Source organism: Pongo abelii, chromosome 1, assembly GCF_028885655.2.
Source record: "Pongo abelii isolate AG06213 chromosome 1, NHGRI_mPonAbe1-v2.0_pri, whole genome shotgun sequence".
In the NCBI taxonomy this organism is placed as follows: Eukaryota; Metazoa; Chordata; class Mammalia; order Primates; family Hominidae; genus Pongo; species Pongo abelii.
The window spans coordinates 115,261,230-115,281,144 of record NC_071985.2 but is presented as its reverse complement, the minus strand read 5'-3'; the positions used below and the strand labels follow the sequence as shown (position 1 = coordinate 115,281,144).

The following is a 19,915-nucleotide window of genomic DNA, read 5'->3' as shown; positions in this document are numbered from 1 at the left end:
TTATCTTATAGCTTGCATAGTTTGTGATGAGAAATCTGCTTTAATTCTTTGTTCCTGTATATGTAATGTCTTTTTATGTATTGCAAGAGCCCCCTTCCCCACTTCTGGGATTCCAATTATATACATATACTAGGCTGTCATAGCTCTTGGACTCATTGTTAGATTTTGAGTTTAGCCAAATTTAAGTGCTTTTTAAAACAAAAAATGAGCACTTCTCAGAAGATATAATAGAATCAGCTTCCTGTAAAGCCTATCAATCACAGTGATCAGGATACAGTTTAAAAATTACTCAATGTATGAAAAAAATAGGGAAAATGATCCATTTTTTTTTTCCAAAAGTCAATCAATGGTGACCTGTTCTAAGGTAACCCAGATACTGGCATTAGTTGACAAGGATGTTAAAGCAGCTGTTATAACTATGCCCAGTGACATAAAGGAAAATATTTCTGAAATGACCAAATAGATGAAAATCTCATCAGAAATGAAATAACATGGAAATTCTAGAATGAAGACTTCAGTGTTTAAAACAAAAAGTCATCGTGTTGACTGTTGTCATTGGAAGGGTAAGAGTCAGTGAACTTGTAGATAGATCAGTGTAAATTATCCAGTGTGAAGAAAGAGAATTAAATATTTATTAAAAATGAATGGAGCTTCAGAAACTTGTAGGACAGTATTCCAACATACATATAATTGGAATCCTATATGAAGAGAGCAGATAGCTGTAAAGAATAGTTGAAGAAATAATAACTATATTTTTTCTGTATTTGGTGATAGTCCTGAATTTCAAGAAGCTAAGTAGATCCTAAACATGATAAATACCAACCAAATGTAGGCATATCATGGTCAAACAGCTGAAAGCCAAATACAAAGAGAAAAGTTTGAAAGTATTCATAGAGAAATGACACATGTTGTATGTGGAGGTACTTTAATTTGACTGATGACCGAACACTCATCAGAAACCACAGAGATTACTTTTTCAAAATTTCTTTAAAATTATGTGAATGCTTAGGCAAAAACCATAGCATTTTATATTGGGTTATAACATACAGGGATGTAATACATGCAGCTGTGGAATAAAAGAGGGAGGGAGGAAATGGAACTACAAGATTGTAAGGTTTCTCCATTTTATATGAAGTTACACCATATTACTCTTAATAGTCTGTGAAAAGTTAAGGACATAATCCCTAGGACAAACATTAAAGAAAAATATTGCAAACAAGTATAGCTTAACCACCAATAAATAAACTGTAATTTTATATATATATATATATATATATATATTTTTTTTTTTTTTGGGGGGGGTGGGGGTACAGAGTCTCACTCTTGTCACCCAGACTGGAGTGCAGTGGTGTGATCATGGCTCACTGCAACCTCAACCTCCTGGGCTTAAGTGATCCTTGCACCTCAGCTTCCTGAGTAGCTGGGACCACAGGTGCATACCACCATGATTGGCTAATTATTTTATTTTTTGTAGAGGTGGGGTCTCTCCATGTTGCCCAGGCTGGTCTTGAACTCCTGGGCTCAAGAGATCTTCCTGCCTTGGCCTCCCAAAGTGCTAGGATTACAAGTGAAAGCCACTGTGCCCTGCCTAGAAAATATTTAAATAAAAAAAACAGAAAGGAAGGAATAGAGGACAACAACAAAAAGCAATGGAAATGGCGAACAGAAAACCAAAAATAATATCGTACACCTATATCCAGTAATATCAATAATGCCATTAAGTTTTAATGAATGAAATATTCTAAGTCAAAGGCAAAAATAGTTAAAATGGCATAAAAGCAAGACCGAACTATTCAGTCTAAAAAAGACACACTTAATAGAGAGGTTGAAAGTAAATGAATGGGAAAAAAGATACATAGTATATGAACAGCAAGTGTAGAAAGGTTTAAATAACTACATCAATATCAGAGTATACTTCAAGATGAAAAGTATTGTCAGAGACAAGAGGAGACCTTTCATAATGAAAAAAAGGATCCATTCATTAGCAAGACATAATCACAACATTAAAACATAAGCAAATGTGTAGACATCAAATAACAGAGCTTTGAAATGTATGAATCACAAATGGAAGAATTAAAAGGAGATTCCTTTTTAATTTTTTATTAAAAAGGTAATTCCACAAAGATTGTTGGATCCTTCAACATTCTTCTCTTCAATTGATAGAATAAGCAGACAGAAAATCAAAGATGATGTAGAAGTCCTGAATGACACTATGAGCTATTTTAAATGAATTGATACTTATTTATAGAGCACTTTACTCAACAACTGCTGAATACACTTTCTTTTCAAGTGCACATAGTATGTTTACCAAAAATAAGTTGTATGCTCTATCATAAAACACCTTCAGTCAATTTAAAAAGTTAGAAATAGTACAGAGTATGGCCAGGTGCAATGGCTTATGCCTGTAATCCCAGCACTTTGGGAGGCTGAGGTGGGTGGATTGCTTGAGCTCAGGAGTTTAAGACCAGCCTCAGCAAACATGGCAAATCCTCATCTCTACAACAAATACAAAAATTGGCCGAGTGTGGTAGCATGTACCTGTAGTCCCAGCTACTGAGGATGCTGAGGTGAGAGGATTGCTTGAGCCTAGGAGGTTGAGTCTGCAGTGAGCTGTGATCACACTACTGCACTTCAGCTGGGGCAACAGAGCAAAACCCTGTCCCTCAAAAACAAAAAACAAGCACGATCTTTGACCATGATGGAATTAAATTAGAAATCCATAATAGACACCAGGAAAAACTTAAAATGTTTGAAAATTAAGCAGTATGTTTCTAAATAAATAGACATCAAGTAAGCAATTACAAAGGAAATTGAAAATATTACAAAGTTGATTCTTTCAAAGTATCAACAGAATTGATAAACCTTTTTAGCTAAATTGATCAAGAAATAACAGAAGACAGATTACCAATAGCAGGAGCAAATGGTATTGCCAGTATGAGGCTATCATTGCAGATTCCACATACATTAAAGGCATAATAATGGAATATTATAAGCAGTTTTTTTGCAAAATTTAATAATGTAGACAAAACAAGGAAAATATTACAAAGTTGATTCTTTCAAAGTATCCACAGAATTGATAAATCTTTTTGGCTAAATTGATCAAGAAATAACAGAAGACAGATTACCAATAGCAGGAGCAAATGGTATTGCCAATATCAGGCTATCATTGCAGATTCCACATACATTAAAGGCGTAATAATGGAATATTATGAGCAGTTTTTTTGCAAAATTTAATAATGTAGACAAAACAAATGTTCTAAAACAATCTTATCGAAACTGAGTCAAGGTAAAACAAGAAGTATGCCATTTGTATTATTAATTGAATTGGTAATAAAAAGCTATTTCACAAAATTAACTCCAAGTTAAATGGCTTTATTGGTGAATTATATCAAATAAGAAAGAAATATCATTCTCCACAGAGGAATAGGGAACATTTTGCAACTCTACTTCAGAGGCCAGCATAGCACTAACATCATAGCCTGAAAGGCAATATAGCAAGAGAAAATTACAGACCAGTATACTTTTTAAATACATTAGCAAGAATCCTGAACAAACTATTAATATTTGTAAAGCATAGCTAGCAATAATATAAAAGATATATATATTATATAAAAATATTAAAGATAAAAGACATATAAAAGATATCTTTTATATTTTTATATAATATAAAATAATATATGAAGAAAAATTTCTTTTATTGTAGGAAAGCAAAGTTAAACATTTGAAAAAGCAGTTAATGTAATTAATCATATTAATAAAGGAGAAAAATCATATAATTATTGCAATAAATTTAGTAAAAGCATTTGACAAGATGCAACACCCATTCATGATTGAAATCACTCAGCAAACTAGTACAGCGTGATTATTCCCAATCCAAAAACCTGAAATGCTCCAAAATCCTAAACTTTTTGAACACCAACATGGAGTGCAAGGGAAATGCTCATTGTAGTGTTTAGGATTTCAGATTAGAGATGCTAAACTGGTGTAATGCAAATAATTCAAAATTGAAAAAAATCCAAAATTGGAAACATTTCTGGTTCTAAGCATTTTGGATGAGGGCCACTCAGCCTGTACTAGAAGGTAATTATTATTTTTCATTCTGATAAGGGACACCTATGAAAACTGCAGCAAATTATATGTTAATTATAAAATATTAAAATGTTTTTACCCAAGGATCTGGAATAAAGGAAGGTGTTCCATTTTCACTATTTACATTTAGCATTGTAATGAAAATCTTAGCATTGCAAGAAAGCAAGAAAAATACCTTGTTCATATTCGCTTGTATAGTTTTTTTGCTAGATTCCTTTTGATTTCTGAGATACACAGTCATGTTGTCTGCAAATAATGACAGTTGTACTTCTCCTTTTTTTTCTAAATTCTGTGTAGCCAGGAATGCCATAGTAATACTGATTCGTTGTAGTCATTACCGCACACACGTTGCAGTTTGCACTGATGGTCCCACTGATACTGGATACTGTCCTTAAAAATTTTTGGAAATGAGATAAACTTGCCACTACCTATTAGCTGAATGGCTAAATGGATTCCCCACCATCTCCAGTCTCTAACTTCCCCTTAACTAACCTAATTTGCATACCCCTGAGTAACAAAAGAAAGGCCGTGTTGCTTACTACCTTAGTTGCAGAGGAGGCTTGGAAACGTGATTATATGGCATTTGCAGCAGCTTTAAGGTAATAGATGGAATGGAGTTTCTTGTTTGTCAGACAGATAGAATGACAGTTTCCATAGAAAGTAGAGGGAGTACTTTCTAAAGAGGTCAAAAGCTGTAAAAGAGATCATCTGAGGGATCTGTTTACTATTTCCTAAGATTCTCCAGACTTGACACTTATATTAAACCACAGTATTGTGAAACTATTTATTTAGACCACATTGTTTTATCTCCCTGTGTTTATAGAGCTATATCATGATTTTCTGTCTGTAATAGTCTCTCACGCTTCCACATTCTTTGCCTGGTAGAGACTTTCAAGACCTTACTGAGGTTAATTTATATGCAATAAAATGTACCTATGTTGTATGTATAATATGTAATTAAATGTATACTTTGCATTTTAACAAATGTGTGATAAACTGTTAGAATATAAATTGATACTATCTTTTCAGAAAATAATTTGGCTGTGTGAAGTAAATATTTAAAATTTAAAATACTCTGACCCAGCGACCCACTTCTAGGAATCTATTATCTAAAAGTAACAGAGTAGATACACAAGGGTATACTCAAAAGGATATTTAATTGCAGTACCATTTGTAGTAGAAAATATTTGAAAAAGACCTGAATATTCATCCATAGGAGAGTGACTGAATAAATTGATATGTCTGTTACCATAGGATAAAGTTCAACTATAAACCTAAATTTATATATTTTAACCAGGAAAAATGTGCTTGATATATTCAGTGACTAAAGCAAGTTATAGACCAGTAGTTGGTTACAGCTGTGTGTGTGTGTGTGTGTGTGTGTGTGTGTGTGTGTGTGTATATCCATTCAGTCAGCTAGTCATCACAGTATTTTACCAAGAAATAATGGCAACTCGGACTAAGATGGTGTTGTAGAGATGAGAGATCTAAATGATTTCAGGGTATTTTGGAGATAAATTTAAAAGGATTGGGTGATACTTGGAGGGGGATATAAAACAGAAGGAATTGATTTTGTCTCTCAGGTTTCTGTTTTTGGTGCTAGATTGATGGAAGGATAGTTATTAAATAGCAAATGCTTAAAGAATACTAGATTAGAGGGGGAGGATCATGAGTTAATTTTAGGTATTTTGAGTTTGAGGAGATTTTGTTTATATTTAAGCAAAAATAAGTAGTAGAAAGATGTAATGGGTCTGGTGTTCAATGGAGAAGTATTGACTAGAGATATAAGTTTCGGAGTCAGTTGCTGGGTAGCTGATAATTGAAATCAAGCACATTGTGAAATTGTCCAGAGAGATAATTTAGGATAGGAAGAGAAAGGGGCCTAGAATTAAGCCCCAAGAAATATAACATCAAAGGCCAGATAGATGAGGATAAACCAAAGGAAGCAGGGAGATTATAGGATTATTGAACACAAAGGAAGAATGTATTTTAAGGAAGAACTCGTGAATAATAACAAAATGCCTTTGCTCACGTGTGTGGTCAATCCTTAGTAAGATCTATTTCAGTGAAATGATGGCAGCAGAAGCCATGTTGGAATAGGTTGAGGAGTGAATAGAAAGGAGAGGATATGGATATAGTGAATTAGACAATTTTGTAAAACTGGAAAAGTTACTTGTGTTATTATGTCAGTAGCAGCCAAACATGGAATAAAAATCCAGCTACTTAATTGTATGTTATGTATAGAAAAAAAGGATGGAAATACATAAAAACATTAACAGTATTTGGTTCAAGATAGAGGAACTGTTTATGATTTAAACTTTTTTATTTTTTAGTTTTTCTATTTTTGAAACTAAGCAAATATTTTGTAATAGATAATAAAATATGGATTATTGGCCTTGTGCGGTGGCTCATGCCTGTAATCCCAGCACTTTGGGAGGCCGAGGCGGGCGGATCGCCTGAGGCTGGGAGTTTGAGACCAGCCTGGCCAGAATGGTGAAACTCTGTCTCTACTAAAAATATAAAAATTAGCTAGGTGTGGTGGCAGATGCCTGTAATTCTGGCTACTCAGGAAGCTGAGGCAGGAGAATCACTTGAACCTGGGAGGCGGAGGTTGCAGTGAGCCTAGATCAGGCTGTTGCACTCCAGCCTGGGCAACAGAGTGAGACTCCGTTTCAAAAAATATATATATATGGATTATTTATTTTTCAGAAGTCTAGTCAAGAGACAGAATCCATCTAGTTACTTGAACAGAGAAAATTTAATGTGAAGATTAATTAGGTATAAAGTTGTTAACTAGGTAAATGCTAGATTAAAAAGAATACTCTCTAAGAATCATAGAGGTGGCTCCTACAGGAAGCAAACAGGGTTGACATAATATGGGGAAGAGGTTTTAATTAGTAAAACTTAGAAACCTTAAGAGGAAAGGGTATCCGAAGCTGAAACTCAGACCTCTGATGAGAGTGGGCTAGCAGGTTATTGCTGGTGCTGATGTCTTTGGGGTGGGTGATAATGCCTGATGTCTTTGAGGGTGATAAAACTGGTTCTACAAGTATTGGAAAAACTTCCAAATGGATCCAGCTGCTGCTGTAGGAAAGGGTCTCCCCTTGCTGATGTGAAGGCTTAGAAAAGCAATCCAACACTGGGGCCTGAGCATATCCCTGCACATTTGTGCTGGATGTACCAGGATTGCAAGTCCCTGACTGCTCTTTACCCATATAATCACAATTGTGCTTGTAGGGATGAGGTAATGTCTTACGCTGGATAAACAGGCTTACTTTCGCTTACTATAGAAGAGATACCACAAGCTGAATGAATGTTCTCCTATAATGTAACCCACTGTGTGTACAGGCATTCATCATGGGCCCTGTGCATCATCCCAGTGTGATTGGGGTGGAGGTGGGGCATGTATAAAGTCCAATGCAAATGAACTTGAAGCTTTGGCTGCTACTTTGTTATAGATAATAAAGCCTTTTATCTCTGACCCAGTAGTCTTGTGTCTTCTGCCAACATTTATAAAACTGTGGAAGGCTGACTTACTAGCTTGCAAGTGTAATAAAATCTTAGATTTCATTATGAGTTTTACAATTATTATTTGCAGGTTCATTTTAAGAGGGAAGTGTGTGTGAATGTGTTTCTGTCTCTTTGTGTTAACCCTCAGTTTTGCAGTGACCTTCACTTGGTCCTGAGGAACTGCCATCTAGCCTTTAAGGGTACTCGTGCTCTCTCGGTGATACTGAAAAATTTATCCAGAATGCAGTATAGAGAGTCAAAGAGGGAAAATAAGCAGAAGAGTTGAGAGATGAAAATAGATTGAGAGGTTTCAGAGAATATTTGGCAGAAGTCTCAGATGAGTTTAATGGAACAAATAATACGTGAAAAGATAATCAAGAAGAAAGAGGAAATATTAAAAGCTACCAAAGAGAAAGGGCTGATTACTTAAAAAAGAGTGACAGCTGACAGTGGAGTTCTCAGTAGTAATTGAAGTCAGAAGATTTTAGAGTAGTATCTTTAAACTGCTGAGATAAAATAGCTACCAACCCAGAATTTGAATCTGTCATTCAAGAGGGAAGATACAAGATAAAAGACAAAGAAGTATACACATCAATTAATAAAATATTTTTGAGGAATTTAAATATTAACTATAAAAATTAAGATTAGATAATGCAAGGTGTAGGAGTGTGTGTGTGCATGTGTGTGGTCAAGAACATAGACTCTAGAGCTGGACTGCCTAGGTTTAAATTCAGACTAACTGCTTAACTACCTGTATGACCTTGGGAAATACATTACTTATTCATTTTATATCAGTTTTTCTACTCTGTAAAATGGGGGCAAAATTAATACTTATCTCACTGGCTTGTTGTGAGGATTAAATGAGTTAATATGTTTGTCATCATCATCATCATCATTATCCCAACATTTTTGTAGAACATATTAAAAAGTCCTTAAAGCCCTTGTATATTAATATCACATATTAGGGTGATAGAGTTGGTATGGAAATGGGAGGAGATAATTTGTTTATTTTAAATCTCTGCACCTTTTGTCTTAATTTATTCAATACTTGTTGAGCATCTGCTATATGCTAGGCACTGTTTTAAGCATTGAAAACAAACAAATGTAAAACAAATTCTCGTACCCCTATGGCTTATGGTTTACTGTGGGGTAATAGGCAATAAATAAATAAGATAGATATGTGAGAGAGTATGTATGTATACACATATACAGTCATGTACCACATAACTGTGTTTCAGTCAACAATGGATATGATGGTGGTTGCATGAAATTATAATGGAGCTGCAAAATTCTTATTTCCTAGTGACGTTTTAATGATCCTGACCCTGTGTAGGCCTAGGCCAATGTTTGTGTTTGTGTCTTAGTTTTTAACAAAAAAGTTTAAAAAGTAAAAAAAATTTTTTAATAGAAAGTAGCTTATAGGATCAGGATATAAGGAAAGAAAATATTTTTGTACAGCTGTAAAATATATTTGTGTTTTTAAGCTAAATGTTATTATAAAAGAGTCAAAGAGTTAAAAAGAAAAACCCTAAAACGTTTATATGGTAAGGTTACAGTAAGCCAAAGTTAATTTATTATTTTGAAGGATAATTGTAAAAAATAAATTAGTGTAGCCTAAGTGTACAGTGTTTAAATCTACAGTAATGTTCAGTAATGTCCTAGGCCTTCACATTCACTCACCACTCATCCTCTGACTTGCCAGAGAATTTCCAGTCCTGCAGGTTTCGTTCATGGTCAGTGCCCTGTACAGATATACCATTTTTAATCTTGTATTCTGTATTTTTACTGTACTTTTTCTATGTTTAGGTAAACAAATACTTACCATTGTGTTAAAATTATGTACAACATTTGATACAGTAACATGCTATATAGGTTTGTAGTATAGGAGTCATAGGCTGTACCATATAACCTAGATGTCTGGTAGGCCTTACCATCTAGGTTTGTGTAAGTATACCCTATGATGTTTGCACAATGACAAAATTGCCTAATGATGCATTTCTTAGCACTATCTCTGTCATTATACATGATGGAACATACACTGTTAGCAGTAAGCACCAAGGAGAAAAATAAAGTGGGATGGGGCATAAAGGATTTTGAATTTCAAATAGGATGGTTAGGGAGTCCATGAAAAGGTAACATTTGTGTGAAGACCTGAAGGAGATTAGTGGGTGAGGATATTTTTTGTAAGAACATTTAATAGGCATAGCAAATAAAAAGACAGTGAAACGAAAACATACCTGGCATCCTTAGAGAACAACAAAAGAGGTGAGTGGAGCTAATGTAGAGTGACTGAGGGACGGAGTGAATGAAGGAGAGTGCATGAAGGAGGAGGTGAAGCCGTAGAAGGTAATGGGGATATATATTTGATATAGGTATATACCCTTTTTAAGGACTGTGGCTTTTGCTCTGGATAGAACCCATTTGAGGGTTCTAAACTGTTGACTTCTATTTAACACTCCCGCATTGACTGCTAGATTGAGAATAGGCTGTAAAAATATTATCTTAGTAACTTAAGTACTCTAATAGAGAAAACAAGCATAAGAAGCATATATAGATCCTAATGTCACTTCCCTCCTCAAGAATCTACAGTGGTTCTGTGTTACCTATTGTGTTGTCTTACTTTTTTTTTTTTTGGAGACAGAGTCTCACTCTGTTGCCCAGGCTGGAGTGCAGTGGCGTGATCTCGGTTCACTGCAACCTTCGCTTCCCGGGTTCAAGTGATTCTCCAGCCTCAGCCTCCTGAGTAGCTGGGACTATAGGCGCGCACCACCACACCTGGCTAATTTTTTGTGTTTTTGGTAAAGATGGGGTTTCACCATGTTGGCTAGGCCAGCCTCAAACCTCTGGCCTCAAGTGATCCACCCACCTTTGCCTCCCAAAGTGCTGGGATGATAGGGGTGAGCCATCAAGCCCAGCCTAACTTTCGTTACTTATACTTTAAAGCTCTTTGTGTTAACAAAGATATCATGAAAGAGCCACCCATAAATTGCTGGTAGAAATATAAATTAGTAAAGCATATATGGAGGGCAAATTGGTAGTAACTTACCAAAATTTCAAATGCTTATACTGATTGAGACAACAAATTCACTTCTGGAATTTATCTTAGATAGCTATATACTGTCGAAACAAATTAAATGTCCATTAATAGAGGACTGAGTAAAGAAATTACAGTGTATCCATAAAAGAGGAAATTCTGCAGCCACCAAAAAGAATGAGATGGTAGCCCTTTGTAGGCTGCTTTGGAAAGCTCTCCAAGGTACAAAACAATATGTTAAAGTAGCAAGTTCAGAATGTGTGATATTCTGTGTTAGAGAGAGACAAAGACTCTGAGTGTGTGCAAATTGCAACAGAATTTCTGTTTTTGTGAGATTTGGGAATGAGGATTTTATGTGACATGACCAGGAACCATGTATACCATGGGACTGATTTGGCACAAAATACAAAGAAGCTAACAGGTGGTTGCATTGTAAAAGGAATTGTGTGGCTGAGGGACACAACTGAAAAAGAGACTTAATTTTTTACTTTTGATACTTTTTGGATTTTGTATTATTTGCCTGCATTGCATACTGAAAACTAATTTGCTGTTGCCTACCAAAATATTTTTCTGAAAATAGGGAAGATAAGTCTATATTGTTAAAGAGTTTATATATTTATAAATTAAGATTTGTATACTATGTAAGGGATTTTTTTTCCATGACATTAGGGTGTTGTTTTCTTTTAGACCTGTCTACTATAACTGTTTATATGTTAATTGCTATTAATGATACAATATTTTTAGTTGAAAATTAGACAACATATTATTGGTTTATTCTGGAAGTGAATTGAGCATGCTATTTAGAAAAAGTTTGTAAGTCATTTTATCACTTTTAATTTTATATGTAGAAAAGATGTGATACAAAATGTGTGATTAACAAAGATATAGTATTAATATTAGTTTCTAGATAAGAAAGTTGATTTCTTTGTCTTTATGGTAAACAGAAGCAATACTGTTTGCTATATGAGGTAAACTTGTCTTTACTAACATGTAAATGTTAATAAAGAGAGAACTGATTTTACATTTGCTTTTCCTAATTAATGAGATAAATATGAGAACATTATTACAACTTTGACTTTAAATTATAGTGTTTTTCTTTGGGGTTTTGATGTTAAAGTAGATATTGAAGGAAATGGTAAATTGTAGATGTGTGAATATATCTAATTAAAAGTTCTGCTAAGAAGCTTTTGCCTTGTTGAGGGAACTTTGGAACATCTTAATGAGGGACAGAGTGAATGAAGGAGAGTGCATGAAGGAGAGAGTAATGGGGATACGTTACCTCTATGATATTTCCTTATCTACTTGTACATATTTCTCTCTAATATTTTCTATCCCCAGTAATGTTGGTATGCTTTGTTATAATATAATCTCAACTCAAAATTTTGATTCATTCCAGATCTTCAACTACTTAATATATTATTAGAAGAATCTAATAATATTTTTATCAAAAGTATTTGGCTGCAGTAAAAAGATGGAATTTTAAATAACCACTCAGTTTGGAGACCATGTGAGAGGGGATAGACTTGATGCATATAAGAGAATGTGCTACTTTCCCTAATAGAACATTATGACCCAAACATAATGGGAACATTATTCACAGTTTGGAATCTGTAAGTCAGTGGTCTCTAAAGTTAAGTACACACACTTACCTTTTGGGATATACTAAGAAAATAGTAGAAATTTTTCTATATACATCTTGATAATACTACATGCTAAGAAAATAGTAGAAATTTTACTATCTATATGATTTTAAAAGTTTGGAAACCACTGATATTTAGGCAATTATTTTTGGATACCAAAAAAGCAGCAATTGGGACTGACAAATGAAGCATTTATAACTCTCAAAGTAAACTTAGTATGTGGACTCAAATGTTTTCTTTCCTTTTTTATGTGATTAAACCTTGATGGAAAATTTTGAGACATAACATGTTCAGAGTAATTTAAGGGCATTTATGCAAATTGAGTTCCCTCTTTCTTTTGCTTATATTTTGAACTAAACCTGTTTACCTTGGATGAAAAGTCCATAGCCTAATGTTTCTTCTTAAATTTTTTGCCAGATGAAAATAGACTATCAACACCAAAACTATGTCTTTCCTTTTCAGTTAATCGTTGTTTTAGGCCTTTGCATGGTTAGCTTTCATTAGTATCCAGTTTGCAAACATACTCTCTGATTGCCAAATGCTGCCTGGTACCAATGAGATGCTTTTTCCCACCCTGTGCTCCTGTGTACCCAGTACCTTGTGCTATGTATACTATGAGAGAGAGAGAGCAATAAGTAAATACTTACTAATGGCTATATTTTATGAATATTCATGTTTTAAATCTCAGATATTCAAGATTAAAGCAGTGCAATTGGCTGAGAAACTCCTTCCTGCCTTTAACACACCGACTGGGATTCCTTGGGCAATGGTGAATTTGAAAAGGTAACTCTATGTGGGTATTCTTATTCTGGAAGAATTATTTTGACCTTTATAGTCTTAGAAATTTCTAATGAGTCACCCCCACATTTTTTTAAAGACATATTGTTTTTCTCTCTATATATAATCTTTGTTTTCTTTTGTGTATATGCATAAATATGTTTCTTTAAAACATTTTCTGATTTTTAAAATAAGTCCTTTGAAACAGGTTACTTGTCTTAACTTCATTGCAGTTTTTACTACTCATTTCTCTAAGTCTAGATTTCTCTTCCTCAGCTGTATGGTATACAATATTTGTTTCTTTTACTTGCTTACTCATTTCCATTTAGTGCTAGAATAGAGTCAAAGTACGTCCTCCCTCTTTTTCTTTTTATATACCACCTGCTGATCTTCTAAGTGAAAATAGAAAATAATATACCTAGAAATGAGGGCTTCCTATTGCTGAATGTCATATTAAAGATAAAGACATAGTTTATCATGTTGACTGCGGGGTTTTTATTATAGCATCTACACTATTGAAGTTCAAAGTGAACTCTTAAGCATCAATCTTTATAATCTGTTTTATTCTAATTGAAAACATTGGTTTTTTACTTAGAAATAGATGAAATGTTTTCTTTGGACAGCTTTATAAATTATGTAAAGATATACAATTAACATTTGAATAATGTCAACATATTTGAACTTACATTTAAGTAATTTATGCTGACTGAAATTTGTTGTGCTCATTTTTTCTCCTAGTAAAATTTATTCATCATAATGTTGGAATTTGGAAATTACCTAAAAATTTGATTGTTGTTCTCTTTGCACTCAGACCCTTTAGAGTAAAAGTTAGGAACATTTATTTTTCTGGAGATGTGAATCTATGACATTATTTTTGAAAACGACTCGACTTTAGTAAAATTTTTCTAATTGAAGAACTTTATTGAGTTTAGATTTACATTGAGATGTCAGCAGCATTTAATACTGAACATTAAATCTAACTTTAATATCTCTGATTTCATGCACTATATATAGTGCAGATTACCCCTTTGGTGAGGAAAAAGCTGGCTGGAGTTCCAGAGCAAGCTCCATGGAAGGATATGGCCAAGTGATGTTGTGTATATGCTTGTTCTCTTTCCTTAGTTTTGTGACAGATTTTGTGATATTTCCTTCAGGATCATCGTCAGAATCAGACATTATTATCTACTTAGATAATAATTAAAACTTAATTCCGATAGGAAGACAGACTGGAGGCTCTTTTTTTGTCTACATAGAGGAAAAGAACTTGAAAATCAAGATTAAATTGCAGAACTTCTAATTTAAGATTGAGATTAAAGTAAAAAGGTTTCCAAGGACCATGTTGTGAGCTTTTTATAAGAATGCTTTTAATTTAATTTCTTTGGTATGTAAGCAAATACATAATTTTGCTTGAGTTTTTATATCATGAATGTAATTATTTACCTATTTAAAACTTTTTAAGTAAATTTTTTGCAGAGAAGGGATCTTATTTTGTTGCCTAGGCGGATCTCAAATTCCTAGGCTCAAGCGATCCTCCTACCTCAGTGCTGGGATTATAGGTGCGAGCCACTGCACCTAGCATTATTTACCTGTTTTTGAAAAAAAATTTTTTTTTTGGCTGGGGTCTACGCATTTCCCACACATAGGCCTTCCCTTAGTCTTGATGACTGAAGGCCAACCCGTCTTAATAATCTATCATATTTATCTTCTACAATATGATACAGCAGACAGAAATAAAAGCAGAGCTTTTTTTGTAATGTTTATTTGGTTTATCACTTTAATGGCTTGCTTTTCTGCTTCTTATCTTTCTCACTCAATAATACTCCATGGAAATACGATTCCAGGTTACTCAATAAAGATCTAAATAAATCTGTGATGAATACCAAGTGAGAAATGGGATAGTTATACTATAATTTATTCATTAATTTTCATATCAGTGGTATTTGTTTCCATTATTTTCCTACCACAAACATTGCTACAGTAGCATCCTGTTATACATGTTCTTGTGTAGTAGGAATTTTATTTCTTGGGAAATGGTTCTCAAGAATACAATTGCTGGATCAAAAAGCATATGCCTTTTTTTTTTTTTTTAATCTGTGGGACAGATTTCCAGATGTAGCGTTCCTGGATCAAAGGGATATGTATTTTTAAATTTAATAGATATTGCCAAAATGTGTTCCAGAAAGGCTGTAGTACATTTCCACCAACAATATGTGAGAGTCTCTAAATGTCTGCAGGTATAAATCCTTTTTAATTTTTGACACAATGGTTGCTATAAAATATTCATTGTTTGTATTTTCTGACTAGTGAATTTGAACATCCTTTTCATAAATTTATTGGGCATGTAGATTTGCTTTTTGGTGAATTGTCTATTCCTAAGTCTTGCTTGAGTTCTTTGTCTTTTTCTAATTAATTTATAAAGTGTTTTGTAGATTATATAATTAATTCTTCTCCCTCTACTCTTCTGTTGGTCTGTTGTCTTTATAATTTATGACTCATAAGTTTTCAACTTTTATATATACAAATATATGTTTTATAACTTTCAGTTTACAGTCTTGGTTAAAAAATTGTCTCCATCTATATTTTTTACATTCTTCGAGATTTCCATAAAAGTTTTGAAATACTGCTTTTCTAAAAAAAATTGAAGTATGGCATTAGTTGTGGAGTTTTCATCAGTTATATCAATTTCCTTTATCACATTGAGGAAATTTCCTTCTATTCCTATTTCACTGAGATGTTCTTGTTGTTGTTTTATCATGAATGGATGTTAAATGTTGCCAGATACTTTTTTTCCATCTATGGAGATAATCATAAGGTTTTTCACCTTTATTCTTTTAATATGGCAAATTACTTGTAAGATTTTCAAATGTTAAATCAACCTTGAATTCCTTAGATATTCCTTGGCCATAATGTATCCTTTTTATATTTTGCTGTATTTTATTTCCTAATACCCTTTGAAACTATATGATGGATATTGGTAGGAATTTTATTTTTGGAATGCCTTTGTCAGATTTTGGTGTGAGTTACCTGGTCTTGTTAAATGAGATATTATTAAATTATTAAAATTGTTGTTTGCAGAAGTAATTTGTGGAGTGCTGTAGTTACTTCTTTCTTAACTGTTTGATAGATAGACCTAAATGCAACTACCTGAGCCAGAAATTTTCTTTGCTGGAAAGTTTTTAATAACAAATTAAAATTTGTGTGTGTGTGTTTGGAGGGGGCTGGTTTAGAGACAAGGTTTTGCTGTTTCGTACAGACTGGAGTACAATGGCACAATCACAGCTCACTGCAGCCTTGACCTGCCGGGCTTAAGTGATCCCCCCATCTCAGCCTCTCTAGTAGCTGAGACTACAGGTGTGTGACACCACACCCAGGTAATTTTGTTTATTTTTGTAGAGGTGGGATCTCACTGTCTTGCCTGTCTGGTCCCAAACTCCTGAGCTCAAGTGATCCTCCCTCCTTGGCCTCCCAAGGTGCTAGGATTACAGGTGTGAGCCACTGCACCCTGCCCAAATTTTCATATGTGTGTGTGTGTCTGTGTGTGTACATATATGTATATATGTAAATTTATATGTATACATATAAAAGAAAATTTATATATAAATTTATATATGATATATTTATATATGAGATATATAAACATATATCTTATATTCAGATTTTGTTTTATTTTGTGTCAGTTTTAGTTAATTTTAAAGAAATTTATTTCACTTAAATTAGAAAATTTGGTGTAAAGTCGTTCTTGTGTTACTTTGTTTTACCTTTCATCTTTGTAGATTCTGTAGCAACAACCACTTTCATTCCTGATTCTAGTAATTTATTCTTTCTTTTTACTAGTTTAATGAGGCATTTGTCAATTCTGTTAATCTTTTCAAAAAAGTACTTCTGTTTTTGTTAATTTTTACTTTTTTTTGGTTTTATTGATTTCTGGTTTATTTTTATTATTTCCTTCACTTTTCTTATTGGAGTTACTTTGCTCTTTTTCTGGCTCCTTACATTGGAACTGTAGGTTGTATCTTTCTACACTGATCTTATACTTTTCTCTCTTTTCCCCCCATAAACTACTGTTTTTCTATAGAGCTATAAATTTCCCTCCAAGGACTGCTTTAGCTGCATTCCAGAAATTTTGATTTTTTTTTTGTTATTATTCAGTTCAAAATAGTTTCTCATTTCCTGTAGAATTTTTTCTTCAATGCATTAGTTTTTTATAATTGTGTGGTTCAATTGCCAAATTTTAGGATGTTTCTTAGATATCTTATTGTTTTGATTTCTAATTTAATTTCATGTGATCATAAAAATTACAATTTGAATCCTTTCAAATTTATTACAACTTGTTTATAGCTCCACATATGGTCTTTCTTGGTAAATACACTTGATAAGGATGTGTATTCTACAGTTGTTGGGTGTAACATTCTATATATATCAGTTAGGTTAAGGTGGTTAATGGTGTTTAGATCATGTATATCTTTCCTGATTTTTTTTTGGTATAATTGTTTTATGCATTCCTGAAATGAAGTGTCAAAATATCCCAAGTATGATTGTGGAATTGTCTCTTCTCTATTTCTGTCTATTTTTTGCTTCATGCATTTTGATGAAGCTTTACTCTTAAGTACTTACACATTTATTATATGCTTTCTGATGACTTGAGCCTTTTGTTATTCCACTGTGTCTTCATCTCTGGTAATGTTTTTGTCTTGAAGTTTATCAGATATTAATGTAGCTGCTCTACCTTATGCTTACTGTTTTCATGGTTTATCTCTTTTTTTCCATTTATTTTAGGCTTCACTGTGTTGTTTTAACTATAGTCCTGCTTTTAGAGACAGCACATAGTTTGGATCATAATACAAATTTTGTTATTCAGTCTGACAATATTGACATTTTACATCATTTAGCAATAGATCTAAAAAATTATTCTGTATCAACACTTTATATATAATGTCATTATTTTTAAGAGCGTCGTAATATAATGCTTATGAAAATATTGAGACTTACTTAAAATTAATTCTGTATTAGTGAACTATTAGATTATTTCTAGATTTTAATACTATCAAAAAATATTGGAAGAAGTATCCTGCATATGTTGGGAATGGTGTGTGTATGTGTACGTATACATGTGTTGGTATGACTTTGGTAGAAATAGTGGATTAAAGAATTATATACATTTTTTCTGTTGATAGAGAGGATATGCCAGTTGACATTTCCTTAATAAGTGTGTGAGAATGGCTCTTATCGAACCTTTTGAAAATATGGTTTACTTTTATTTATCAGATAGGTAAATATAAAATCTTGTTCCAATGTTTATTAATTTTTTAGTGAGATTGAGTTTATTTTATTCAGTAGATAGCCTTTTTATGTCCTTTGTTTGTTTTTTATTGGCTATTTTTAAAAAAATCAGTCCTTAAGATATTTTTGTGTATTAGCTAGATTAGTACTTTGTCATATAAATTGCAAATTTTTTGGCTATTAATAGTATAGTTTGAAGTTGGGTAATGTGATGCCTCCAGCTTTGTTCTTTTTGCTTAGGAATGTCCTGGCTATCTGAGCTCTTTTGGTTCCATATGAATTTTAAAATAGTTTTTTTCTAATTCTGTGAAGAATGTCAGTGGTTTAATGGAAATAGCATTGAGTCTATAAATTGTTTTGGGCAGTATGGTCATTTTTGTGATATTGATTCTTTATATCCATGAGCATGGAGTGTTCTCCCATCCGCTTGTATCCTCTCTGAGTTCCTGGAACAGTGGTTTGTAGTTTTCTTGAAGAGGCCCTTCACTTCCCTTGTTAGCTGTATTCCTGGATATTTTATTCTCTTTGCGGCAATTCTGAACGGGAGCTTATTCATGATTTGGCTCTCTGCTTGTCTGAATATGTTTAAAAGAAAACTGAACATGTTTTAAAGAGTGAAAATAAAATTCAGATACCCAACAATATACTTTTATAATATCCGTAATCCAATCCAAAATTACTTTACTTTATGGCATGCAAAGAAGCAGCAGAAAAATGTAGCCCATTATTCTGTAGCCCAGAGAAAAATCTGTTCATAGAAACAGACATGGAAATAACAGAGGTGATGGAGATAGCAGTAAAGGACTTTACATAGTTATTGTAAGTGTGCTTGAGGATTTAAAGGCAAATGTGAAGAATGAGAAAAGAGATTTTAAAAAGGACCAAAGTGGAACTTCTAAAGGTGAGAAATATATGAAATAAAAAATTTACTTGACAAGCTTAAAGGCAGATTTGACACTGCATCAGAAAAGATTAGTAAGCTTGAAGACAAAACAATAGAAACCACCTAAACTGAAGCACAGAAAAAGAAATAAAAAGCTGGAGTATGGAGAGAAGCATATCCAGTGACCTATGGGGCAGTGTCAGATGGTTTAACATACCTGTAATGGAGTGATGGGAGTGGCGAATTTGGGAGTGGGAGGAGTGGCAGAAAAACTACAGGCATGAATTGTTTTATTGTGCTTCACTTAATTGTTCTTTGCAGATATTGCTTTTTTCCTTTTCCTTTTTTTTAAACAAATTGATGATTTGTGTCAACCCTGTGTTGAGCAAGTCTATCGGGGCTATTTTTCCAACAGCATATATCACATTTTGATAATTGTCACAATATTTTAAAACTTTTCATTATTATTACATCTGTTATAGTAATCTGTGATCAGTGATCTTTCTTATTACTCTAGTAATTATTTTGGGCACCATGAACAAGCAGTCATAGATGACGGCAAACTTAATCACTAAATGTTGTCTCTGTTCTGACTGCTCCACAGATTGGCCATTCTCCCTTCTCTCCTTCTCCTTGGGCTTCCCTACTCCCTGAGACAGAACAATGCCAATAAATAACCTTTCAGTGGCCTTGATGTATTCA

General features: G+C 33.3%; 1 protein-coding gene across 1 annotated transcript in view; it reads left to right on the top strand.

Annotated features, from left to right (window-relative positions):
- The window catches only part of MAN1A2 (mannosidase alpha class 1A member 2), a 167,766-nt gene that overhangs the window by 61,534 nt on the left and 86,317 nt on the right, over positions 1 to 19,915 (top strand). Inside the window, exon 6 of the mRNA XM_009245736.4 lies at positions 12,962 to 13,056. Within this exon, the coding sequence (XP_009244011.1) occupies positions 12,962 to 13,056 (95 nt within the window). The remainder of the gene's footprint in view (positions 1 to 12,961; positions 13,057 to 19,915) is intronic.